This window comes from Cupressus sempervirens, chromosome 4 (genome assembly GCF_028749045.1).
Source record: "Cupressus sempervirens isolate cs-2001-9-10 chromosome 4, ASM2874904v1, whole genome shotgun sequence".
Classification (NCBI taxonomy): domain Eukaryota; kingdom Viridiplantae; phylum Streptophyta; class Pinopsida; order Cupressales; family Cupressaceae; genus Cupressus; species Cupressus sempervirens.
In genome coordinates this window covers 566,039,284-566,067,018 of record NC_143121.1, presented here as the reverse complement: position 1 = coordinate 566,067,018, position 27,735 = coordinate 566,039,284, and the positions used below count along the sequence as shown (strand labels likewise).

The window sequence follows — 27,735 nt, the reverse complement described above, 5'->3', positions numbered from 1 at the left end:
TAAACATTCATCTTCATTTTATGATACGTAATTCCATTACTATCAAACCACAAAGAGGCTCAAAGGATATTCAAGTATAGGCTATAGCCCAACATCTCTCCTTATAGAGAACACAGGCAGTTCTTATATTATTTGATTCCAATTTCTAATATAGCTAATGGCCTGACGAATATAGGACTTTAACAACATTTAAATGAAGTTTCATAAGACAAGCAAAGAATGACCATTTTATGAAATTCATATCTGCCCAGCACCATTGGATCTAGAATCTTGATGAGAATTGTGGATGAGACAAGATTGTAGTTGAGATAGTCCTACTTTGGCCAGAAGAAGCTTTCTCTGGCAGTGTTGTTGATCTTGCCTAGCACCCAAGCAAACTTCCACCAAGTAGCCTTATGACACATTGTGCACACAGAAAAGGAAAGTAACACTGAAAAATACAGAAACACTGGAGCGACTAGAAGTTATATACAGTATCACAAATACGTTACAACATTATCCATCAATTGAACCTAGCATCAAGTAAGGGCTCCTACCTATTGTGAGGTTTTCACACATCGCCCCAAATCTTGGGGACCCCCTTCTTTTAATCACCTCAGCAATTTTTTTTGGATTGCCCAAAATTTTTGAGTTTTGAAAATTTCACGCCTTGGCACCTTCAAAACAAATATGGGAGGCTTAGCTTATTTTCGCCCGGTTTCAACTTGATTTTTCAGAGCTATCAATTTTATCCCTAGGCCGAATAATTTTCTAAGTTAATTTCAACTTGGCAGGATAAAATTGTGAATTTTGTACTTAGACGTTTTCTTTTGAAAATTTGGTTTTAACTCTGTAAATTTGGATAATTTTCAAAAGAGAAATTTTAATTAGACTTAAGTTTTTGGAAAATCTCAAATTTTTCTTTGGTGGAAATTTTTTAATTTTGTTGAAATGAGGAAAATTGCAAAAAATCGATTTTTGGTTCTAAATGCAATTTTTATTTTTTATTTTTATTTTTAGCTTGGCAAAATCGATTTGGTAGAAAATTGCAAAAATTGGCTTTAATTGGATTAATTTGCCTTGAAAACTTTTAAGTTTTTAATAAATTTAGTAATTTAATATTGAAAAAATAGCTTTTGGTTAGCCAAAATCCAAATTTAATGATGTATTAATTACTAAACCCTCATTAAATGGAAATATTTAACACCCTCAAGGCCATTTAATTTGGTTTTGCAATTTGGAGCTAATTGGCAAATTTAAAAGTGCAATTTCTTTTTGACAAAATTAATTTTGTTGAGCAAAGCATTTAATTGAGGACCTTAATTTGGAGTTAATTTTTTTTTTTTTGTTTTCTCCTAGACTAGGTCGGCCAGCTTTATGGAGAAAGAAGATTGGCTATAAAGGGATTCTCCTCCCCATTTCATTTTCACAAATCACTTTCTCCTCTCCATGTTGGGCGAATTTCTTAAGGAGCAGACTTTTCCAGACTTAGGCAATTTTATTGAGGCAATTTTTTGCATGTTTGGGCGATTTTTGCTTGCATTCCTCCATTTTCAGGCCTTGGCGATTTTTTCTTGTGGGCAGATTCTTACATATTTTGGTGTTTTTCTCCTCCATTTGTGGGCTGAGATTTGTGCCCTAGGTAGCATTTTGGGCAGATTTCAGACTTCATGCTTGGGCAAATTTGAGACAAAGGCAAAATTTTCCATTCTTGGCATTTTATTGAGGCAGATCTGATTCTGATTTTTGGGCAATTCATGGTGAAGGTCTGATTTTTTCCTATTTAGGACTGCATTTTTATACTGGATTTTGGCAATTTTGTTGGGAGAAGAGATACATATGAAAGTTTGATTTTTGCATAGAAGGCAAGTGTTGGATAGTTTTAGGAGTGTAAATTTCTAATTTGCAAAGGGATTTGAACTTCTTGAAAGTCATATCCTAGGTTCCGAAAAGTCGCTGTAAGTTTATTGGTTAAGGTGAATTTTCATCATCTAGAGTTGCAAGGAGTGCTTAAGCTGACATCCATCTTTCGTTCTAGTCTAAGGATTGTCCGCTTGGTTCTTCTTGCCTTTTGGTCCACCACTCTACCATCCCGTAATAGGGCGACGAGCATGGAAGATGATAGTGCAAGTAAGAATCCCAAGCGGGCGAACACTAAGAAAGACAAAGAGGATATGACGCCCAAAACTTCCTTCTTTTCAAAAATGAAGAGAATAACCGACACCAATATCTATACAATGGACATGATACGGGTGAGGGACAAACTAAAAGAAGGACAATCCCCCTTGGCAAAAAGGATTTACAAGAGTGGAATTGTACACGCAGCGGCCTTTCCTCTCACATTGCGCTGTCCAAAATTGATTATGGAATGTGCATCCAAATTTGATCTAAACAGTAATTCCATCATTTTTGATGAAGAGAAAAGAGTGTTGGCCAGCATTGGTGAACAAGCAATCGAAGAAACATTCAACATTCCCCAATACAAGGGCATGACGATTGTGATGATGGATCAAGCAACTAAGTCATTTTAAGATAACCAAGAGGCCTATTAGACACATCTAAAGCAAAATTGGATACACGAGGGAAGGAAAGGAGTTAACAGATCTTCGAGGCTTACAATGGCAAATTTCAAACCAAAATATGGTGATCTCATTGTTCTGCTCAATCGGATCATGGACCTAGCTCAAGGGATGAAATTTGAAAAATGGATGTACTTCTTCATTGATGAGATTGAGAGAGGGAAAAGAAGGTTTGATTGGGCCAAGATCATAAGCGAGCACTTAGAATTGCAACTCAGAACCGTGCAAAACCAAAGGCAATTCTACATGGGCTCCTATCTATTCTACTTAATTGCTAGATTGTACAAGAGTCCGGGACTTAAGGCCTTAGGAGAAGTTGGTAGCGGACCAGGACAATATTTGGTACATGAATGCTATCCGTAGCTCCATTTGCACGATAACAAAGATTACAAGATATTTTGTGATGCCTTCGCCATGAAAACAGTAAGGGTATTACAAGGGACACCTGCTAAGAGACTTTCATCGGAAGCAGAAGCAAGAATTAAGAAGTTTGGGAGTTGGTTCATCCAATTTCCGCAAATTACATACATTAGAGTGGCAGGAAGTACAGTTTGTCCCAAGAGGCTTCCAAGGTACCCACCCGACAAGGTAGCTTTGTTAGAATTGGCTAGACAACTTGAGAAATATGATAGAATAATGAGAAACGAAGAGAAAACAGGCATTTCATTCTCAATCATAATTGGCAATGATAGTTGCCCAAATCGGGCCTCCTTTGAAGCCGCAGAAAAAGAATTGGAATGGTATCATCTAGGATGGTACAGAGCAAGGCAAGGGTTTGACCCTAATGGTCTTATCAAGGCATCTCATGGAAACGAATTCAAGCATGTTCCCACCATAGAGACTTTTGGGCCAACACCAAAGATGACTGTCATGTGAGAAAGCTAGCTTTCTCAAGGCTGACGATGAACATGATGAGGCCTATTAGATAGAGAGGCCTTGATATTCTGGATCAACTAGAGGATGATGGAAATGTGTTGAGAGAAGACTATGATGCAGTAGAAGGAACAGAATTGAATCCAGTGGATTGGGATGACCATCAGGATCCTTTCTTGGAAGCAGTTACAAGGGTAGTGGATTTACATACCGAGTCGTGGTATAATGAAGGACTAAGGAAGCTACAAAGACAAAGGATTCCCCTTACCTATGAGATGATGAAACCAAAAGAGACACAAGCAGAATCAGTCGGAACAGGAATGAAGGAAATAGCTGACAACGGGAAATAATTAGAAATGGCAAGAAGAAAGTCATATTCTGGATCAACTGGAGGATGATGGAAATGTGTTGAGAGAAGACTATGATGCAGTAGAAGGAACAGAATTGAATCCAGTGGATTGGGATGACCATCAGGATCCTTCCTTGGAAGCAATTACAAGGGTAGTGGATTTACATACCGAGTCGTGGTATAATGAAGGACTAAGGAAGCTACAAAGACAAAGGATTCCCCTTACCTATGAGATGAAACCAAAAGAGACACAAGCAGAATCAGTCAGAACAGGAATGAAGGAAATAGCCGACAACGGAAAATAATTAGAAATGGCAAGAAGAAAGTTTTGGAGGTAGAGAAGGGCAAAGAACATCCAGAGCCTCCGGCCAAGAGACAGCATGCAGCGCCATCAATAGAGTATAATTGAGGCTAGAGGCCAAGAGGTCAATTCGAATGATACAGGGGCCGCAGTGGAGGTGAGCTCTAATTCGGAATCAAGTGGCTATAGTAAAAGCACCGAATACTTCCCTCTCTCGGAGAACCAGTAAAGAAATGATGTGGAAGAAACTAGCAGAGAAGAAGATGGACCAATCGACATCGGGGCAATAAGTCAAGAACTCGAGGCCGTTGGTGATGCTTTGTTAGTCGAACCAAATCCAGATTTGGGAAGATGCACTGCACCACTATGGTTAAGACAAATGCTTATGCCAAGAGGCGAGGTGATAACGGCCTATACAGCTGAGGACATACAAGGGTTAATAGAAAAGGGTGATAGCGAGAACCAAAAACAAATAGCAAGAATAGTGGCAAGGGTAATCAGGAACAACAATGATGATCACCGAAAGGTTCAGATTGCTATTCCAACAGTCAACAAGGTAGTGAATGAGATTGTGGCCCAAGAATACGAGATAGTAGAACATAACTTGGGAAGGAATACAGATGATATGGAGTGTGAGGAGGTCCAGGAAGGTATAGCATCAATCAGAGAAAGGTTAAGGAAGGCAAATGAAAGGATAGTAAAGTTGGAGGCTGAGAACAAATATTGGAGAGATAGCTAGCCCATCCAACAGTTGCACCAGGCAACCCTTCCTCAAGACAACGAGAGCAATTCAAGAGAGATATCAGCTCAGCTACATGAAGTTAGGGATTGTATCCATGGTACAATCTAAGATGGGCGAAATTTCTTGCCTTCCTTCGTCTCGACATTCCAGTCATTAGTGGCCATTAGAGACAATTTCAGGTTATTCGAAGAGGAGTGGAAAGATTTCCTTCCCATCAGAGATTTGGCTATTCCTAGGCTACAATCGTTCATTGGGCTACCAGAGGCATATTTGCAAAGGGCCAAATTGGTTGATGAGAGAGGATTGAGTATAGTTGAATCTTGGTTTGTTGCATTGACTACCAGATTTAGAACACTTGAGGAAATACATAATGAGATTGTACGGCACAGTCCAAGCGTCGACACTTCTATTTGAACCATGATGAGCGACGTTGGAGTGGCATTTGATTTTGAGGATATCAGAGAAGAGCATGTCAATGAAATAGATTTTGGATCGAGGTTGGATGACTTGGGAAAGGTTGCTATCAAGAGAAAGCATTTGGGCACCCTTTCCTCTCTCAGCACTTTTATTGGATTTGCAAAGGAATATGAGAAGGATCACGAAAAAATACTACAAGCAACGAATAACGTGGCAAAGACAACGGAACTCAAGGCGAAGCACACACTTTGTCCTCCTATGGAAGAAGTTAACAAAAGGCTAGCTAAGTTCATTGCCTTAGCTAAGAAAATGAAAGAAAAGGGAAGATTTATATTAAAAGATCATTTGATGTAAGCCCAAGTGGCAAATTTCTCTTTCTTCTAGAATAGGACACGTGTCTATTTCTAATTGGCCACCATTTTTGTGCCTTCTCATTGGTTGCCACTTTTTGCACTTTTTTCATTGGTCCATTGATGAGGTGGCAGCTTCTTATTGGCCGATGGGGTGGCAACCCTAATTAGGGTTTTGAGGATCCAATCTGGATTGTTGATCTTGTTTTGATCTCCACCGTCCGTTGTATTTCTGGCCCCTATAAAAGGCCATTTGCTCTCATTTGTAAAGGGTTGGAGAAATTGTTGCGAAAATAATACCAAAATTGCTATCTTTTTCATTGTTGCGATTTGCATGTTGATTAAGAACATTGGGTATTATTGCATGCTTTCTACTCCCACTTAGATTTCCTTTCAAGTTGTTAAAGTTGGTTTCATTTCAAGTTGCTAAGTAGGAGTGAAGTAGATGGATAGTTGTATGGTAGCATTGGTAAATGTTTGATAGGGATCAATGCTAAACCACTAGCATCCTAGTCGCTGGTTGGGAAGCTTTGTGTGGTAAGCTAGTTTATTATTCCTTTGAATCATTGCACCTGTGGAAGTGAGGCCGCTGGTCAGCTCTCATTAGGTTCGATCTCCGTCCATTTGCTAACCTTCCATTCATAGGAGTAGGAGTAGAATAGTAAGTAGCTGGGTTGTCAAAGCTTAGAGAAGCAAGTTAGAGGAGTAAGTTAAGTATTAAAACACATCCATTCACCTTCCACAACTATCGCTTTCCCATCAACATCATCACTGGCAGACATATCCTCCATCACCACCACCATCAACATTATCTGCCTCCGCACATTTCACAAACCGAGTCGTCATCTCCATCATTCCACCAAAGTCCAAGTCATCCTCGAATGAATAGCGTAAGGCCGCCTACGTGATTACTAGCAAATCACATCGATAAAACTAAGCGAGTATCCAAAGGTGTAAGGAACATTGGAGCTATTGCTTATGTCTTCACGAGTAATAACTTTTCAAGAGAGGAGTTGCATGTTTGATATCCCATATTGAATATTCAAATCCTAATATGTTATGTAAGTGATACAAAACTCGCATTAACACTACCTAAATGTAAAGTCCACTCACACTTACCAACAGCTTGGTTTAGAGAAGTTTCAAAAAGACGCTAACTCAATAACTTTGAGAATGCATAAACCCAATAAATATCTTATATATTAATTTATACTGATGCTCAACCACATACCTGAAAAGACGGGTGGATTGCCCTTTTATGTCTGTTTGGATATAAATTGTGTTCCCGTATATTTCCATAATGAACAGAATGTACATTTTAATTTATCTATTGCACACTATGTCTCGTTTTTCTGATGTTAAAGTGAAGTGAAACATTTACACCAATCATTTTTCTTTAATGAATTTAAGTTAAATTTCAAGCCTAGTAACTTGGGAAGAAGCTCATACTTAGATGTCTTTCAACCACAAACAGCAAGATCATAGGAAGATGATGAGTCAAAGTGAGATCAGATCAATAGACCGTGTGAGAATCTTCCTTTAAGTAATGTGGAAAATCTCGTGGCTTTTATAGACCTAAAACACTCACCTAGATATTATTATAGCCCATGGTTTAGCAGACTTGACTTAGATCAGATCCTAGTTCAAAACCTCAAATGATAAAAGTGGTTCCCTAATTAGCACATAAACAAAACCCTGCACATTAAACATTCCATTTCATACCCTGTTTAGAAGAAATATAAACATACGTTCTAAATTATGTAAATCTAAGTCACAAGGTTCAAATTCGAATTCGAGTTCGTCGATAATAAAATTCGAATGAAATTCGGAAAGGGTAAAAATTCGAGAAAAAAATCGACATTAAATTTAAGTTATATATATTTATGTATTTTTAATATAAGTAATATATCCACAAAATTGTCAAAATACTTTAAAATTGCTAAATAATTTAACTAAATAACTCTATATCAATGTAAAATAAGATAATATTATATTAAATAACTCTTTTATATTAAATATCATAAAATCCAGTGAGGTTTGGAAAGGGGAAAAATTTGTTGAAATTTGAATCTCATGGATGGAATTCAATATATCTTGTGACTTAGATGTAAATAATAATAAATTAATCTCTACTGAGTAAGACTGTGAATGATTGATATATTAGACAACTAATTTAAAGATGCTCTGTGTCATTCTAAAGTTCTGCCTTTTTCAGACGTTTTTCCATAGCCAAATTCAATAGGGATTCTTCAATATCTTATCCATAAACTAGAACGGAGATATGGAGAAAAAGCATTAAGACAGATAGTTCAAAGCTTTATACCTCAACATCAAGACCTTTCTTCTTCTGGCAAAGAGCCTTAAGAGCATATTTTGTTTTTTGACTGCCACTATTGAAACAAGCTATAATTTCTGAAGAAGAATGCGTAAGAATATCAGGTTCAGCTTCCTGAAAATCTTGCACCTTGACAGTAGACTGCAGAACAAGTGGACCCCATGAGAGAAAGGCATAAATATTAAAATCTTGTAATAAACTGAAATATATCATGTTTTCAATAGAAGAAAAATACAACAAATAAGAAAGGTCCTGCAGAAAAGCCAGCTGCTTTTACTCAATCAATTTCTTGGTGTTTTCCTCACAGTTACTTTGTTTTAATGCTCAATTTCATACAATATGTGCTGCAATCATATGTCGGCCATGTTAAACCACCCAAAAACTTGCAACAATGGCATATGACCTCATTATATACATACCAAACTTACCAACTAGTTGGGATTTTACCATTTGATTGAAACCTTTTGTAGACCTAATTTCACAAAAAAAAATTCAAAACCTCAGTGAATTTTCCATAACATTTCCACAATTTACTGCACTCCATCACTGTCATGTCCCCTTGTGCAATCTCTTAGGGGTTGGGCTGAATTCTTACAATTCCAATTTTTAGAGACTTCTTTCTATGTATAACTTGTACACAACTGAGAGTCAAATAATAAATTTGATATGATTCCTAAGTTGATGAAGCAGTCTGGTGGAAATTGTCTTGGATCTAAAAAGTAATCTTCCTGTCCCCAAATGCTTATGCAAGATAAATTATGACGTGACTAATGTTGATTCTGAAGATATATGAAACTGATTTATTCACCAACTGCTGGTGCAGATAACTTCCAATCCGATCTTGAATCGTATTAATTAAGTATCGATCACTATGTGAGGAGGAACGAATGAATATTTATTATTGCTGAATTAGATTAATTTAATATAGAAGTTGTATTGATCGGTAGGATCGGTAAGAATTTACTGATCACTGTCTCTGATATTTTAATCTTTAAATGTATGTGATGTGTGTGATGCTGATAGATCTAAGCATGTACGATTATCTAATTGTTTATTGGTGTCCTGGTTTAGTGTGCCATATCTGATTACCAACTGAAATAAGAAAAAGAGGTGGTATTTGATGCCTTTTGGAATGAGGACGAGTGTCTTCATATATTTGCTGGGTTGGAAACTCGTGTATAGGGTACAACTTGTGTTTTCCTTATATCATTCTTCCCAACTATTTCTACTAGCTAGTTTCTTTAGTATTACACATGGATTATCGCATCCTTTGACTTAATTTTAGTATAGTTTTTTTGACTGTTAATTTCTTATCAACTAATGTTACTCTTGCTTAATCAGTGTCTTTCCTTATGCAAGGTAATCCATTCAAATCACTTCTCTCTTTAATTAAATATTTTCTTCTTGCATACTTATTATAAACCACACCCTTTGGTTTATGCTGCGTGCAGTTTAATTTATTGTTTGTTCCCAACGACAACCATCACATATTTTATTGAAAACTCATCTTGTCCAGCCTCCAAGCTAAGGTTACTTTGGTTAAGGGTGGTTATTCGTAGTGTCACTATTACAGTCACGTTAATGTTTCCAAGCACACAAAATTATTTCCCTCATGCACATTTATGTAAGCTACCATGAGCGATTAACATTTGCAGGTGACTGAGAACAATTATTTTATCTAATCTTTCAATCAGATCAGATCAGATCTCCTTGTTGCTACCTGCAAACTCGTTTCCATCCCAACTGCTGGTTTGTTGCAGAACAGAAAGAAATATTAAAGCTAGTTATTTCATATTAATTTCTCCTTAGTTCACTGTAAAATCACTGCTTTATTTGTAGTTATATACCATGTAGAGCATAGTTGGTGTTCTTGCCAAAAAATACCGAAACTCTAAAACTCGCAGAGTTCTTGACAGTGGTGAGTGTTTGCCAATTCAACTTGCCAATTTACCTTGTCGAGAGTTTCCAAAAACACGTCAAGTTCATGATAAGAACTTGCCCGTGGCTGGGCAGTGGCTGCTAAGAGCAAAAAATGGCCCATTTTTTATCATTTTTATATTTTGAGCATTTCTATTTGGTAGTGAGGAATGAAAAGAGGCTTCCAAGCCCTTGGTAGCTGATTACAATTGATTAGAAGTGGATTCAAGCAGATTTGAAATGGTTTTTGAGAACACACATTCCTAGGTAGGTAGCCCTTGGTAGCTGATTACAATCGATTGGAAGCAGATTCAAGCAGATTTGAAATCGTTTTTGAGAACACACATTCCTAGGTAGGTTTTCTGATTTTGTTTCTATTTTTTTTCATAACATTCTATTTATATTTTAATTTTATTATATCTAGTTGAATACAAAATATTTCCTAAATAGTTAGAAATGATTTTGAATCATTAGAATTTGATTCAACACTATTTTTCACAAATTTTGTTAAATCTTTCACTATTTTTTGCAATAATCTCTAATTTTCAAAAAAAAGCCAAACCCTAGTACTTTTTTTCAGTATTTTTTTATACTTTGAATGATGTCCATAATTACTGGAACTAATTTAGATAGTTTTTTAATTGTTTAACTAAAATATTAATTTTGTCATCATTTTGTATATGTAGGTCAACAGTTAACCATTAATTCAGCATGGCAGATTCAGGGAATGATTGGCCACTACTACCATACCCATTTGGATTTATAGGCACCCGTCATACGAGTGCTAGAGATAAGACATGGAGGTATGCTTAAGAAATACCGGAGCATGGGTCAGTAGTTTGCATAAAATGTGAGAAAGTAAAACTCATGGAGGCATAAACTGCCTCAAATACCACCCCTTGCAGGCAGTGACAAGCATGATAATGTGATAAAACCACAAAAGAGATAAAAAGATTTGTTAATGTCATACTCGTAGCTGAGGAAGAGAAAAATTTGCGAAGGGAGAGGGCAAGATTAGCTAAGGGAAGTCATAGTTGAATCTCAAGGTATTTCAATTGACATTAAAGAAGTAGAAGAAGCACTTCAAAGCATAGAGAGCTCACCCTGTGGCTGGCCTATCCGCAAGATGAGCATCTCCTCTTTTACTGCTTCAGCTTCCTCTAGTAGAGTGCCTTTTGCTTCATCACCATCAAAGAAACAGACCTATCAATAGTTATTTTGTGCCCAAGAACACACCTAAAGCACGACCACCATTAAAGGCCACTAGATGGAATAAGGAGGCACATACATAGTATGTGCTGATTTTGGGTACTTCAACAACGTCCCATTGAATGTGGTAGAAAGTCCTTTTTGGCTCAATTTGGTAACCACAATGATTGTTCAAGAAAAGGTTACAACGCCCCTTCTCGTGAGGATTTGGGTGGGAGTTTAGTAAATAGTCGACTTGATTTCATTTTCAAATTTTTATTGTTTTTCTTGTTTATTACGTCAAAATTGTGTACTAATACCTAATTTCATTGTGTTCTTGTAGGTCGCTCACAAATGAAATTGATAGGGCAAAAGAAATAGAGCAGAAAAAAGAGTGGAAAAAATTAGGCAGCAACATTCTTTTTGATGGGTGGACAGATGGCGAAGACATTGTTATGTCACTCTCAAAGACTATTTCTGATCTGAAACTGCAAACAGATGCAAATTCTTCGCACATTAACAACTTCTCTGCCACCACCACCTCTGAGACTGCAAGTATCAAAATGCAGTTTGACTCCGTTATTGAACAGCTAGGGGATCTAGAGACTCTTAAAAACAAACAAATGGTACTTGTTGCTAAGCAAACTTCCATACTCTCGGAAACTGAACAAGTAAAGTCTTGGGCCACCATTTGCAACAGCACCAGCCCTTCACCTCTTTTAGGAGTTGAAAAATTGGTCCAGGGAAGGTTTGATGATGAGCAGGTAAGACGTGTCCGTGAGCTCAACCTAAGGGTCCGAGGAGTTCCACCACGCCAGAAACTTTCATTGTTGGTCAGCCTTTCCTCAGCAATCAGTTGGATATCTTTGTCATATCCCCATTTTAAGATAGAATTTCAATAATAATTAAATAATACAATGTTATTAAATAAATAATGATAATAAAGTTATATTAAAACTAATACTAAAATATAAAACTAGGAAATAGTAATTATTTAATCTATATTATTAATGAAATAATATTTAGTATGATATTTTAAATAAATAAATAAAAATTTAAATTACAATGAGTAAATAAAGAAATAAAATTAAATACAAGAGACAATATTGTAGAAACTATGTTAACCTTCTAAATAGAATTTAATAATAAATAATAATAAACACAAATAAATAAGTAAATAAATAATATAACATAGAATAATATAAATTAACTAAATCTAATGAAAAGTCAAGAGATGTTTAACAAATAGACATGACTCCTTAAAATTAAGATATAAAAAGGAGGAGAGCTTATTTTGGAGAGGGGAAAAAGAAGAGGAGAACATAGGGGTTCAAAAAGGAAAAATGGAAGAGGAAAGTAATATGAAGAAAATAAGGAAGTGACTTTTTGAAAACGTATCAATGATATTGAAAGGATGTGAACCTTCGAAAGGGTCATAATTATGAATAGTTGCGTCTCTTTAAAAATATTGTGATTATAAAGGTATTGTGACTTTTCCAAAGGATTTTATTTATGAAGTGTTGTGACTTTTCAAAGGATTTGTATTATGAAAGGTTGTGACTCTTGGAAAAGAAGTTATATATTGTCCTCTCCTTATAATTAGAAAAGAAGAATTTAGAAAGTAAATATAGAGTTAAGATAATTCTAGAAGGAATAATTCATCGAAGGGCCAACTAAAGATAGAGCCACATGGACCAAGAAAAGAAGAAGGTAAGAAAGGTATGTTTATGAATTATATTTGTTTAATTATATTTATGAATTTATTTATGTTAATGAATCATACTTGTGAATAATATTGTGTTAACCTATGGGGTTAGCGCCATGGATATTAATGAGACTCGAAGCATGGAGCATGTGAGATATTAAGATCTCCATTGTCCACCATGGCCGAGAATCAATGTGAAGTCGAAACATGGAGCATGTAAGATATTAAGATCTACATTGTCTGCCATAGCCGAGAATCGATATCGAAGCATGGAGCGTGGAGATATTAAGATCTCCATTGTCCACCATGGCCGATAATCAATGTGCCAGAATATTCTGATGTTGTTAAAATATGCATATGTGAGTAGCCTTGGATAGAGGATGCTCATCCAAGAAGAATCTTAAGGAGCGCGCTCCTCGGAAGATGACAAGGTAGCTATGAGCTAGGAAGCCCGATCTGGAGACGTCCTTAAGATTGAGGTTAAATTAAAGGGTAGAATAATATTGTTTGTTTGTTATTTTTGTGATTTTAACCATTATTTTGCAGGTATTACTTGTCCCAAACTAACCCTAATAGTGGGGACATTACAATCTCTAATATCACACTTGATAGATGTCAGTTTGTCCCAGACGACACCTTTTACCTTCGGTTTCTCTCTATCAGATAGGTTACGGGCTCTTAAGGTGAAGCGGAAGCTATTCCCTCTTCCCACTAAGATCTATCTAGACGAGGATCTCACGAGATCACAAATAGCGGAATTGAAACATTCTAGAGGTTTGGTGGCAAAGGCAAGGAGAAAGGGGAAGTGGACAGTTATTTGAAATCTCATGACTATTATCCGTGATTCACCTCCCTCTAATTGGGAACAAAGACTGGCTTTCATTGCCAAGTGACGGTCTTGCCAACAGTTGGGCAAGAGTAAGACCCTTCCGACTCTCTTCTTATCAACTGCAAGAATGGCAATGGTACTCTTTAGTCATTTTCTAGTCTCCTTTTTGATGTTGTGGGTTTAGCAGACATTCTAGTCGTCATGAAGACTCGCAAGAGTCTCGCTAGCCCTCTTCCTGGTGTTGTTGGATATAGTGGTTGTCGATGTGCATAGAGGAGGTTCAGGCCTCGAGCGGGGTGTGTGGTTCTAGAGGTGTTGCTTGTTTGATTAGAGATGGCCTTTTGAGTGTTACCTTTGTGGTTCATTTTGACACCCCTCCTAGATTCATGGGGATTTGTATTTGAGGTACTAGTGACCATCTCAGAGATATCTTCGTAGCGGTTTGTTACTTCCCGTTGGATTCCTCTTCGTATGTTGTGCACGATCTTGAAAATGATGACCCTTTTTGGATTTACACAAGTGTATCTCCAAGTTTTTTTCCTTGGGTGACATCATTATTTTGGGTGACTTTAATGCACAGACTAGGGATATGCAAGTTCCTCTACACGACCATGACTCTAACTTGATTTGCACTCACGAGACAAAGCCCGACAGTTTGGGTCTCCAATGCTTCTCCGAGGATTTTCATTGCCCTCTTTTATGCTACAGTCGCCACCTTCTTTAGTTGTACAAGTCCTCTGGCCTGGTGATCCTGAACAGTCTATGTTGCTACCCTAGCTCTAAGCTTTTTACTTGCTAGCCTCATTGTGGGCGAGCAAGTGTTGTAGATTATGTCTTAGCTTGCACCTCGTTCATCCCCTCCATTGGTTGTTGTTGCCATTTTTTGCCTCCTGCCCAAAAATTCAAATTTGTATGCCCAGCCCCACCCAACGGCTAGTTCCCAGAGTTAATATTATTTTAAACAGCATGGAAATATCAAAAAATTTGAACGATGAAACCTTATGTTTTATTTCCATCAGCCTGCAACTTCCCGCGCCATTAGATCTTCCATGATCTACGGTTCCCCGCTTCCTCGCATTTTCCAAATGCACGATCGTTAAATAATACGGGAAAGCCCTTTTATGACGCGTAGCAGGTGGGTCTGTGTTCCTTCTGTGGACCGCAGGTTGGACAGGGTGGCTGGCTAAGCTGGCAATTCTATTGGTGCCCGCTTCCCCGCATTCTAAGCTTTGTCAGACCTTCTGACAATGCGGGAAAGCGGGTTGTTGACACATATCCAAGTGGTGTCACGGAGTGTAGTCGTGCAGGTTCAAAGAGCACATGTTTCGAGCACCGTCGGATCTCCCCAGATCAAGGGCTGGCACTTTCCCACATTATCAAGGAAATTAAATATTGCGGGGAAGCTGTTTGGCGACACATGTCCTAGGTGATGTCACGGCGGATGTTCTCAGAGGTTCAGAAAGTACAACTTATGTTCACCGTCTGATGCAGGCAGATCAAGGGCTGACGCTTTCCCGCATTATCAAGATGCAAGGAAATTTAAAAATGCGGGAAAGCGGGTAGCCGCCACATGTTTCTGCGGGACCAATTTCTCTGCGGGACGCCATGTGTTGCCAGGCATGGTACGGATTGCTGAGGCGGCGCCAAGTGTGATGGGTCCAGGGCAGGAACAAGCGCAGTACACAAAGGAGTTTCTCGATTGTTGATCTCGTGGAGATCAATGATCAACGCTTTCCCGCATTATGGAAGTGCAAGGAAATTAAAAAATGTGGGGAAGCGGGTGGAGGGCACGTGTCCCAGATAACGTCATTTGCCCGCCCTCTTCGCAGGAAGGTACTTGATGAGCCCTCATCATCCGATGTGATCTAATCGACAGTAGGCACTATCGCGCTATGAGAAGCTACGAGGATGATACCATAGCGACATAGCGCCCTTTCGCCACGTGGATCAATGGGGCCGAGTGTTATAAAGCTGCGAGGATGGTACCAGTTCAAGCCAGATAATGCCAGGTGTGCTGACAGTGTTTCGTGGGCCCAGAAGTTTAAAGGCAAAGCGCAGGAAACGACGAGTCTTCATGATCATTAGATTAAGGAAGATCCACAGCGGGCGCTATCTTGCTATGGGAAGTTGCACGAAGGATATGCATAGCGACATAGCGCCTAGGTGACACGTGTCCCAGTGGGTCCGGTTAAGGCATTGACAGTTAGGGGCTAGCAATTAACGTGACTGTCGCGGGTGGAGTTTGAGGAAATGGCGCGGTTAGTAAAGTTAAGAAACATGGTCAACTCGTGAAGACCCGCAGGGTGGCAAAAAGATAAAAGACTATTGGCCTACGTGGCTCATCCTGGTGCCAAAGATAGGTCGACTAGGTTGACTTGCTGATTCATGAGACAAAAACAGGGGAAAGCCAGGATTTTACACGAATCTGATCTTCATGATCGATTCCAACCACTAGGAAATGAATGCTAAACGCGGAAGAACACTCTACCCCCCCCCGATCCAATCCATCTACCCGGTCAAAATAGCTTAATGGCGTCGTTTTTGTCTTCTCAAGGCCCTGTTCCAACCAAGATCAGATATCATTGCGTCTGGATCCGCCTCCAGATCAGATTTTCTCCATGATTGTTCTCTGCAGGACTTGATGGCAGTAGTTGCAAGATAGTTTTGGAGGGAAAATCTCAATTATGCCTGAACTATAAAGGCAATTTTTGTGATTTTTGTAAAGGTCGATCCTTCTGTGTTTTCTCTGCTGTTGCTCTGCAATTTCAGTGTAAATTCCCTTGTGCCTCTAAACCACATGATTTTCTATCTTATCTCCTTCAGCCATTGGTATGAAAGTGCAAGAACTCTTTGCCTTCGCCAATGTTTTGTAGAGGTCTGTAATCTCCATGACTGTATCTCTTCTGGCCTGTGAATGATATATAAGTGAATCTTCTCTTTCCTTGTGTCATTCATTCTGGTTTTCTGATCTGCATGTGATTATTTGATTAAAACAAGTCTGAATGTGTATATCCTTAGTTTCATTCTGGTTCAATAGTGCATATATGGGTAGAGATTGGTCTAAACACTCTATTTTGGTGCATCACCTCTTTAGACTAGATTAGGTAGATTTTCTTTTATGCTCTCCTCCCTTTTCCTCTCCAAGAGTAGTTAGGTGCATCCTGATAGTAAGAGGAAGTCGGCCTTCTCCGGAGACTCAACCTCACAGTTCAAGTCCCACAGCTTGTAGGTTGTTTCCATATTTCACTAGGTTGTCCTCATGCATAGGCTTTGGACAAGGGTGCAAACCTAAGTGACAACAGTTGTTTCACAATCACTCGCCTCTTGTTGATCAATCATGCCCTCCTCAACATCTCTATCCACTTTTCCTCCCAGCCCTCGGCCCCCCCTCATCAGCCCTCATCAACAATTGCTATCCTCTATACCTTTTTCTAGTATCCTAAGAGTGATGAGGCCCCCTTTAGCATCCATCTTAGACAACTCCTCCCCCCGAATCGCTTCTCAGATACTAGCTAGGTTTCTTCTATGTTCAAGTTATTGCGATTTGGGAGTCGACTCTCCTTTCCATCCCCCGCCGCACCTCTCCTTCCCCTCTCAGCCCAATGCGCAAGAACACCTACCCTGTGAACCAATGGTTCGACGATGACTGCAAAGCCTTCCACTGCTATCCGTGTTTGGCTTTGGCTGCTCACTCTCCCTCGTACTCCTAGTTGCGGCTTTCGTATCACCACTTTCTTCGCCATAAGAAGCAGTTGTCCATTACTTCCCAATGCAAATCCCTTCGTGACACACTTGTTTATTGGCCGAAGTTGTTCTAGCGCACCTCGTTCCCTTGGTACCTTGCTCCACTCCCTACTATCCGTGTTTGGCTTTGGCTACTCACTCTCCCTCGTACTCCTAGTTGCGGCTTTCGTATCACCACTTTCTTCGCCATAAGAAGCAGTTGTCCATTACTTCCCAATGCAAATCCCTTCGTGACACACTTGTTTATTGCCCGAAGTTGTTCTAGTGCACCTCGTTCCCTTGGTACCTTGCTCCACTCCCTGCTATCTGTGTTTGGCTTTGGCTGCTCACTCTCCCTCGTACTCCTAGTTGCGGCTTTCGTATCACCACTTTCTTCGCCATAAGAAGTAGTTGTCCATTACTTCCCAATGCAAATCCCTTCGTGACACACTTGTTTTTTGGCCGAAGTTGTTCTAGCGCACCTCGTTCCCTTGGTACCTTGCTCCACTCCCTTGGTACCTCGTTTTAGCGCACCTCGTTCCCTTGGTACCTTGTTCCATTGCTATCCGTGTTTGGCTTTGGCTGCTCACTCTCCCTTGTACTCCTAGTTGCGGCTTTCGTATCACCACTTTCTTCGCCATAAGAAGCAGTTGTCCATTACTTCCCAATGCAAATCCCTTCATGACACACTTGTTTATTTGCCGAAGTTGTTCTAGCGCACCTCGTTCCCTTGGTACCTTGCTCCACTCCCTGCAATGTTATTTTGGTGAAGTTTGGGGCTCACCACTTCAGACTTGCGCTCATCTTTGATCTAGTTTGGTTTCTTCACTGTCTTTGGGGCTTGGCAGATTCGACTGGTGGTCAACACAAATATTCCTACCTCGCTTACTGCTCTTCAGTCACTGTTGTTGGTTCTAATTCATCCACTCAAGCCCGCTGTTGGTACGCTCAGGCCACTACTCTATTGGGTTCAATCGAGATTGAGATTGATTGTCTCCCTCCCTATCAATTTTCTCTGGATGCTCCTACTCAGCTCTCTCATCAAGAGTTGAATGGGCATGTGAGACTCGATATTTACAAATGGTACATTGGGACGACTTGAATCAACCCTCCAGGAAGGTTGCGTCTGTGGATGGCCTATTATGCCGAGCACTTCTCAAATATCTGTGATAGGATTATCGTGTGTCCTGCATATTTGATCCGACATTGGTGTCATGCCCTTCGTATCTCTCTTGGTTCCTTCAAAGTTGGATCCCACCAGCTTAAATACCAGACAAACCATCACATCAACAGAGAGGACCATATTTGTCGTTTATGTACCTTGGCGAAGACTAAAACGGAGATTCACTTCATCTTTCGTTGTCCCATCTACAATGAGATCAAAGGGAGGTTTTACTGTCCTTTCTAAGATTGCAGGTCCTTATCGGCTTTTTTCAGTTAGATTGACTAGCACTACCTAGCGCTCTCTCTTTGGAAGGCCACTCAGCTTCGAAACAATACTTTGCAGCTACTTTTTCCTCAACACCAGGCTTTGGATCAGCATATCACCAACTTTTATGCACCCATGTCCTCCGCCAAGCATGAAGCGACAGTTATGCACTCCTGCTCCCGACCACATCAAATCAATGAACCCCTATTCTGGACTCACCAAACAGCAGCACTCATTCGATAGTATTTAGAGACGTTCTGGGACCCTTGGTCGCCCTGTTCCTTATCCTTCAATGATGGACTTTTCCAACGAGAGAAGGGACCCTACTCCTTTTCCTTGGCATCTTCCTTTGTTGCTTTGTTCTTTTGTGGGCACCATTTGATGTCCCTATTGTGGGTGGTTTCCATTGTTTGTAAACTTATAGTCCCTTAGACCCTTGTTGGTCTCTTGTTGGACATTAATAAATTTATCTTATCTATGGTTGCAAGGGCAATGTGGCATTCTTGAAATCAGATTGATGCCAAAACTGGGGACGTCCCATGCTGATTTAAGTTCTAATAAAATCTTGATCTGCTTTACTTTTTTAAACATATTCTTCATTCACCTTACAACTACTAAAAAGAGGAACTCAAAGGCATTTGACAGAAAGGATTTACTAGATCTGCATCAGCTTCATACCTTGCAGTTCTTTCCCATTTATCTCCAATGAAGAGACAACCTTAAACTCAAGTTCAGGTTAGCTAATAACTCCTTCAATAACACCAACCATCTCATACTACAACTATGGCAAAGAATCAAACGTTTGCATCATGGGGCAATGAAAGCCCCCATTTGCACCAGTGGCTCCAGCTATCTGGAATGCTATTCCAATTCAGACCTAAAAATCTCTACCCTTATCACATGGGAAAACTCTAGGAATCCCACTAAAGATTTACAACATATTGCAAATCTGTGTATTGTCCATGACTGTAATGTCCCCTTTTTTGGGACATTAGGAAATTAAGAAGATATTCATGTAATATTAAAATTGACTTATGAGGGCATAATGTAAATTTATAAATAAGTTAATTAATATCATAAAGTGGGCTAAAAAGTGACAAAGGAGGAATAAGACGAGAAAGACAGGAGAACGGAGCTGAAGGGTCACAGCTTTGAGCATTAAAAGAAGGCTTCATTCATATGGACATACTTGGATATTGATTTTAGTCTTGAGTTTCTCTTGGAGAAATCTACCAAGTGTTCAGCTTCATGTTCAGAACCTGAGGACAGAAACCTTCGGGCTCAACTCACCAGATTGGAAGCCAACCCGGTTCAGCATTAGAAGTGGATTCACATCAGAGTTCACATTTGGTGTTACAAGTTCTTTTCTGAGCTTTCTAATCTGACTCTGTAACTGTATTTAAGATTGGATTTTTGAATATCTGGTTATTATATTGATGTTTTATAATACAATAACAATTCTGAGGTTTTTTCATGAGCATTTGCTGGTTCATTTACTGGTTTTAAATCTGAATTCATGCATGAATTATCTGTTTATACTCTCGAAAAATTATTTCTTATAAGTTAGGCAACCGATATCCTCAAGTGGGATATTACAATGACTTTACACATTAGGACGCAGATTAGAGATTGTTTGGAGGCCTCTTTTTAAGGGAAGCATTAGATTGCTCTAGAATTGTATGCTCAAATTCTATAACAAGTGAGGATCAGTTGGAAGCACTACACATCAAGTTAAATGAAAAGGGAGATAACCTCTCTATGTAAAGTAGTTAACAACACTAATGAGGGCTCTAATGGAAACCATAACTGCTTTTACTATTTTTAACCAAGTTCCACAAGCCTTGTAATATAACCCCTCAAGATTGAATATCACTTTCTCAAATGGTATTATATTTCTTGAAATTTTTCAGTCCTGAAATTGCTGTGATGTTTCAATCTATGTAAGGCACTGAGCTGCCAACAGCTTATGATATTGCTCCAAGAAGATAAATATTAACTAATATAGACTGGGCAAGATGCACCTAAGAAAACTATACCATTATATCCAAATATCTAATGTTCTCCAGTTGCCTTAAAAATGGTCAAAGAATTAAAGGATATGAAAACCGCTGTATGAATGGTGTTTAATGAAGTAAAGGCTATAAAAAGCCAACAAATTAATCCCTCCTTGGCCATCCCACCAGAACAGTCATCAAGAGAACATGATAATTACATGATCACCTAATAGAGCAGGATTCATCATTGGTCCTTTATTTTGCTTCACATCCTCCCCGCATCACCTAACATCGTGTCCTCTAGTATACTAAGCAAGGATGTGTATTCCATGTTTGAACCAAAAAATTTGTGCATTAATCAATTTGGAATGCTGCACAATAAATCTATTGCCTAGGTACTGTGGATGGAAGATTTTCCTAGTAATCACAGGTGACTACCATCTTTCTTCAATCATTTCTCCGTGAACTTCAATTCTTGTTTTGACCAATATTTCCTCCTTTGTGGGAGGATCCAATTATTGATCTCTTTTCATTTGCGATCTAGTAATTGTCATTAACTCATTTGAAACCATGTCAGCAATATGACATAGGCTTGTTTGAGGCGATTGCCACTTTCATGGCCTGCAAGGCCAAATTATTGACCTAGAACTCCTAAATTCCTTTGACTACTAGAGCGATCTCTTGCAAAATGGCCCCAATTATTACACTTTCACATTGTGCATGCGGCCTACCTTGGCTGCCAAACTAGATCTGATTTTCATTCCTCTAGAAGAGACAATTGTCGAACAATTAAATAGTGTACAATTTTCTTCAACCAACTAAGCTCTTCTTTAATTGCAACATTGGCTTCAGTTCCTTCTCACACAACTTTCACTTCCCCTTTGGTTTCAAATAATCTCCCATACTTGTGGCATAATTTCCTAGATGAGGCCACATCTCATAGCCCTTGTCTTCTTTCTTCTTATCCTAGTACTTACATAGACTGTCAAATAGTTTGGTCCAACCCCATATTAGGCTTCCCTTTCTCTATCCTTTATTTAAGTTCAATAGCATTCACTTCCTTGCAATTGGGCATTGGTCCTCTAATCTTTCTTCTCCCTCAATACAAAGCCTTTCCTCATATAGTTGTAAGAGTTGTCCTCCCTTCACAATCACATTTGGCACAAAAGTATTGAGCTATTATTTAGTGTAAGGAGTCTAGGAAGGCGATTAAGAAATGTGTCAACTTCCTATGTTGCTACCAAATTGTTCGATACAATGTCTTGCAATACATGATAGTTTTCATATTCTTCTCAAATGTATTCTTATAAAAATAGACACCAAAAATACCTAAAATCTCTTGTGAGATCATTTTATCATTCATTATTGGTTCATTTCAACTACTACTTCAATTGGTTGACCCATTTATGTTGACATAACCATCAATAGGTATTGTTGACTATTGTTTCCTGTAAACCAATTTTGATGATCCAAATTTATACAAATGCCACGGTGCCAAAGATAGAGATAGAACAATACATATAAGAATGAATGTATGAGAATAGCACAATAAATGCTTTATTGAGGATAGTGCATGACTAAACTAAATGAATATCATGGAGGGCCATCCAAGAATCCATCCCCCTTCATAAATAAGACAATTATATTTTCAGGCCCAACCATTGTAATTTAGACAATGACCATCGGTAAGCACTTCTAGCTATATATCAACATACTACCCAAAGCCAAAAATAAACTAACAATATAGGTCAACTTCACAATAAATGCTCTATTGAGGGTAGTACTTGACTAAAATGAATGAAAATCATGAATGACCATCGACAGATCCATCCCCTTCCATGACTATGGAGATTTTGGAGAGCCTAATCATTTTTATTTAGATTATTTACAGCTATTATGTACCGTACTACCCAAAGCCAACAATAAACTAACAAAATAGGGCAGCATCACAATTACTAACAAATTATAACAAGTTCTAATTATGTTAGCTATAGCTTTTACGATTATGAATTTTAGTAGGTCTTGGTTCCCAAAACCGCAAATTTGAATCCAAGAGCTTGCCATTTCTCTGATAGGATCCCACAATCAGTTCTAACCAATGAACAAGAACCACCTTGATTTCCCTGCACTTTAGGCTCCGCTACACCTAGGTGGGTAGATAAACGCTAACTGCCTAGTTCAAGGATTTCTATAACGAATTTAAGCTTTGGAGTTCTTCGACTGGCAAGGTCTTTGAACTCAATTAATATGGAATTACGTGCTAGTTTGAAATGAATGTTTTGCATAAGGTCTTAACAATGGATTTAAGGTTTGTAAGAAGAAGTTGTAGATTTTCTAACTTCAAATATAAATCCAATACTTCAATGATAAAAAGACCAGTGCTTTAGCTTATTCAGGCAACAAAGTCAACTACAATAAAGATTATAACATACAACTTTATAATGTTCTATGCACATAAACTATAAACAGATGAATAATCAAGATGCGACGGATCAAATATATACACAATTCTAAACTAGTCCAGATTGCACTTTAACTCCTAAGGTCGGGGAGACAAACTGGACACAGATTCATAAACAATTAAATCTTTCACAATATCTGCAATGATCAAGTTTAAAATGCCATAGATGACCTTGTCCACTTATCTGACATAATATATTTACAAAAAAAATAAAAATAATGATTATAAAGGACGAATCAACTGCAGTTTAAATCTCCATGCCTCCAATAAAAATATACAAAACAAGACCTTTTATTTAAAATAAAATATTTGAATCCATATTATAAAGTCATATTTTTAGCCCCTTATTCCTCCAAACAAATAAATATATAAATGTCAAATATCCAACATCAAATGTGTCTTCTTATTCTTTATGCAAATGAATAACTCCCCTTTTATATTTTGAGAATAAACCAATATGCCTTTCTGTTTTGAACGGGTGTACCTCTCAATCATAAAAATTAAGATTATTTACATATAATAAATATAGTTATATCTTTTAATCATCCTCCCGTAATTAGCTTTACCCTCATTGGGCTTTCATTTTTAAATCCTTGGCGATAATGTTAATTTATTTGATGCTACTTGTAAACGAAACATCTCCAAGCGAATGTTTGATTGGCATTTCTTCCTTCCTTAGCGGACATTTTGAATAATCTTTCTTTTGGTCTGTTAGATAAAAACTTTCGATAGATGCAGATATTACTTGAACATACACTCCACACGCTTCTGGATGCTGAGATACGAACTACAGCACGGGCCATCCATTTCAAGCCATTTGCCAAGGCTTTCCTCCATTCCAAGCGTAGTGCTTTCACCACTCTTGAAGTCACTCTATCCTCTTCACACGTTGGCATGAAACCCAAATTGCCATGTATAAACAAATACATCCTGATGCTCGAAAATTTCCCAGCTCTGACGTGGATTGCCAGTACTATATATCTACTGCTCTCCTGGCCATATTTTCCAGCGACACACAACTTGAGTTACGATTGCTTCCTATGCGCAAATACATGTCCTACTTTTAATTCTTCAGTTCCAAATAACTCCACGTTGGACAATGATAAGAATTGCTGTTGTACGTGCTCGCTTGGTGTTCAGTGTCCAGAAGACATTACTTTCCCCATGCGCAATGCACTGGAATACCGTGACAGACCTTTAAGTCATAATTGCAACCTTCATCGCTGGTGTGAAGTGAATTCATGGATTGATCCAACACTTGCTTTCCAAGCTTCGATGGCTCCTCGAGTACATTCAGATATATCTATGGTTTCATAAAAATGTGCTCTGTCATCTCAAACTGAAACTCCTTTCACTAACGCTGAAATATAAACACATCCTTATCCAACGGAATGTAGTTTCCAGAATAATCATTACTGCTTGAGAAACCAGTATTCTACCGTATTGTTTGGCGCAGGAAGATTAATTCCAGGTGTAATAATTCCTTCCGCATATCTCTGTTTTCTGCCACTCCTGTGCTAAGCACGATTTGGTGATACGTTTCATTATTTTCTTAGCAAATCATTTATATTGTAAGTTCAGAATTTCTCCAATAAGATTCCAGGCTAATAGTGAGAGATGTTTGCCGTATAGAGAAAGCAAGATAAGTGTTTGAAGTAATGTCTGTGAAGATCTAAAAGATTAAATGCAATATGAAAATGTCACTGCTGTATGGGTGGCTTCTTCAGAACGTGATGATTTGAGATGACAACAGTTGAATAGAAAAGAGTTTACTAATTTGTGCATTGATAACTTGTGAGATTATCATAAAGCTAGGTATCATATCTTAGTTACAAGTTGGCCAGACCTTACATACCAATGGTTTGACATTATACCTATGTGGTATTGGTTAGGATAATATTTTGTAGGAATATTGAGAAGACTAATCATGATTGACAATTTGTAGAGATAACTAAATTTTGTAAAATAGGACAACAATATTAATCAAAGGGCGAAAAGATTCAGGATAGTGCACAAACGGAGACCCCAAAAATTTGGCCTCCATCAGAAGGAAAAACTAGAAAAATTTATCTAGCTCCATGTTACTTGCCTGATTACCATAAACAGATGTAAGTTGAATGCTAAGAATCTCAAGCTTGTATATTGATGAATTAATTGAGTCACTATCACTTTCTGATCCTAGAGTCCAAGATTCTTCAGCTTCAGGTGCTATCATGGACAATAAGTCAGGATCATCAGCACTCGGACCACTATCGGTAGGATCATCATATCCTGACTCCAACATGTCATCCAATTTAAAAACATTTTGATTTTCTGATTGTGTTTTGCCTTCTCCTTTGTCAGAAAGTGCCTTTGGTTCTCCATTTCCATTACTGAACTCATCTGCAATCATGAAGAAAGATTTAATATCTGTTTTTAAGACGGAACTTATTTTTATCATCTCAAAAATTTTGCCACTAACACTCTTATCTTGAAGAAAATCATTTTTTTCATTAGCAGTTTCCAATTCTGTCTTCATCATCATACATTTATTAAAAAATTACTTACCATTTTTTCCTATGCAATTGTCATCTCCACTTGAGTATTCTTTACCATATAGAAACCTTCGTAGATAAGATTCTTCTTCCATCAGAGCAGGCCTTAGAAGTCCAATTATTGCAACGCCATTACAGGGTCTGTCCATCTTTTCAGAGCAGTTGGTAGAAACCGCCTAAACAGGAGAAAGGCACAATATTTAGACAAAGAACTCATACGTCATTGCATGAAAAAATTAGTATCTGACTAAACTTTATGAAAAACCGAAGTGTCTAGCCTTCAATTCCATATATACTTGCTTCTATTAACATAAGAAAGAAAATTGTTGATACAAACTTTTGAGAAGCAATAGCAAAGAGATTTAGAGAAACCAAGTCAAATCCATAAATCGCATTTCCAATTGACAATATACCTGAACAAAGCTCTGTCAAACCAGGAAATATATATCCAATGTAGAGAACAAAGATTGATTGAGTTTCTAGAATGTCACTCTTCCAAAATATGATAATACCAGTCAAATAGTCTTCTAAAAATGACTGCCATACCTATGCTCACCCCACTGGAACCACATCTTTCAGCGATGACTGTGCTCACCCTACTGGAACCACATCTTTCAGTGATAACTGTGCTCAACCCACTGGAATCGAATCTACTAAGGGACATGTATTCCATATACAAGAAGTCTTTGCTTCTCATCTCTTAACCTGCTAGAGATGACTACCACAACCATTTTAAATGACTGCCATACCTATGCTCAACCCACTGGAACCACATCTTTCAGCGATGACTGTGCTCACCCTACTGGAACCACATCTTTCAGCGATGACTGTGCTCCCACTACTGGAACCACATCTTTCAGTGATAACTGTGCTCACCCCACTGGAATCGAATCTACTAAGGGACATGTATTCCATATACAAGAAGTCTTTGCTTCTCATCTCTTAACCTGCTAGAGATGACTACCACAACCATTTTCTCAGTGCTGCAACTTAGATGGAAGGACTATTTCCCTGCCATTGTGGATCAGATTTCAACTTCCCCCTTTCATAAGTTCAGCACATATTGTGTTAACTTAGAAAAAGGAACAAGGTACCACATATATCAGCTAGAATCATTAAAACTCCAGCTGAGTTGGAATTAAGCCTAATTTCATCTGGCTTCTCACTATGATGGGTTTATAGATCTGAGGGTGCCTTCTCAGTTTTCACAAAATATATAGACTCGTCATTATCCTCCAAAACGGGTTCGAATAAGTCTTTAAAAACTTTTAACAGTTCTTGTTTGCTTCTTCAACATCTACACGCCATCTAAATTTTTGTGTCCTGCTGTTTTATACTGGTGATGTCTTACCACTGTTTTATAATGTTGATGTCTTATGCTTTATACTGTGTTACCAAGATAGATTTCAATATGATAGATCTTTGTAGTAGTTAATTTGTGTTTGATGTGTTATTTAGATTTGTTGCTAATAGAGATAATAAGACTAAGCTATTAAGCATGAATATTTTTTCTGCAATGACATGATTTAATAATTTTATTTAATGAAAACAACAAAAATGATTCTTTACTGTTGAATTTTTACTGCAAAACCTCAAAATGTTGCCAAGCTGCGACTAAAACTAAGTACTACAGACACAAACTTTTTTTAAATGAAATAGATTGTATTAACAATACAGACTCTTAAATAGAGTTTACAAATGCTATAAAAAGTGTCAAGTAAAAAAGCAAAGTTGTCTAAATAAAGACATCTAAAAATATAACTAATTAAGATCCTTCAGAACATTTTGTTGGTGCTGAGACCCTCCATCGATCTACAGAATGTTAATGACCAAGACTAACCTAGGAAAAAAAGTGAAGGCTGTGCCCTTCTTCAGAATTGTCTGCAACAATAAAGAAGAACCTACCACTGACTCTGCCACTAAGATGAGTCTAACCACAAACCCTCCCAAAATCTGCAAAATCTTTCACTAGAAAACATCTGAAAATGTCCAACATGATAATGGATAGCAAAACTTTCCTTCCCTATAGA

The 27,735-nt window shown here is 38.1% G+C and overlaps 1 protein-coding gene across 8 annotated transcripts in view; it reads right to left on the bottom strand.

Annotated features, from left to right (window-relative positions):
* Nucleotides 1–27,735, bottom strand: part of LOC149562465 (uncharacterized protein At3g49140-like) — a 96,052-nt gene that overhangs the window by 40,464 nt on the left and 27,853 nt on the right. For 5 of the 8 annotated variants that reach the window (XR_016363949.1, XR_016363947.1, XR_016363948.1 and 2 more), the window contains exons 8-10: nucleotides 25,719–25,881; nucleotides 25,261–25,553; nucleotides 7,914–8,066 (exon numbers count right to left, since the gene is read on the bottom strand). Coding sequence is in view for 3 of the 8 variants with exons in the window: in XM_089825951.1 (XP_089682077.1) it covers nucleotides 7,914–8,066; nucleotides 25,261–25,553; nucleotides 25,719–25,881 (609 nt within the window). In the remaining 5 variants the exon portion in view is untranslated. Of the gene's footprint in view, nucleotides 1–7,913; nucleotides 8,067–25,256; nucleotides 25,554–25,718; nucleotides 25,882–27,735 lie in introns of all 8 variants that reach the window. The other 3 variants (XR_016363950.1, XR_016363951.1, XM_089825953.1) reach the window with 1 other exon arrangement.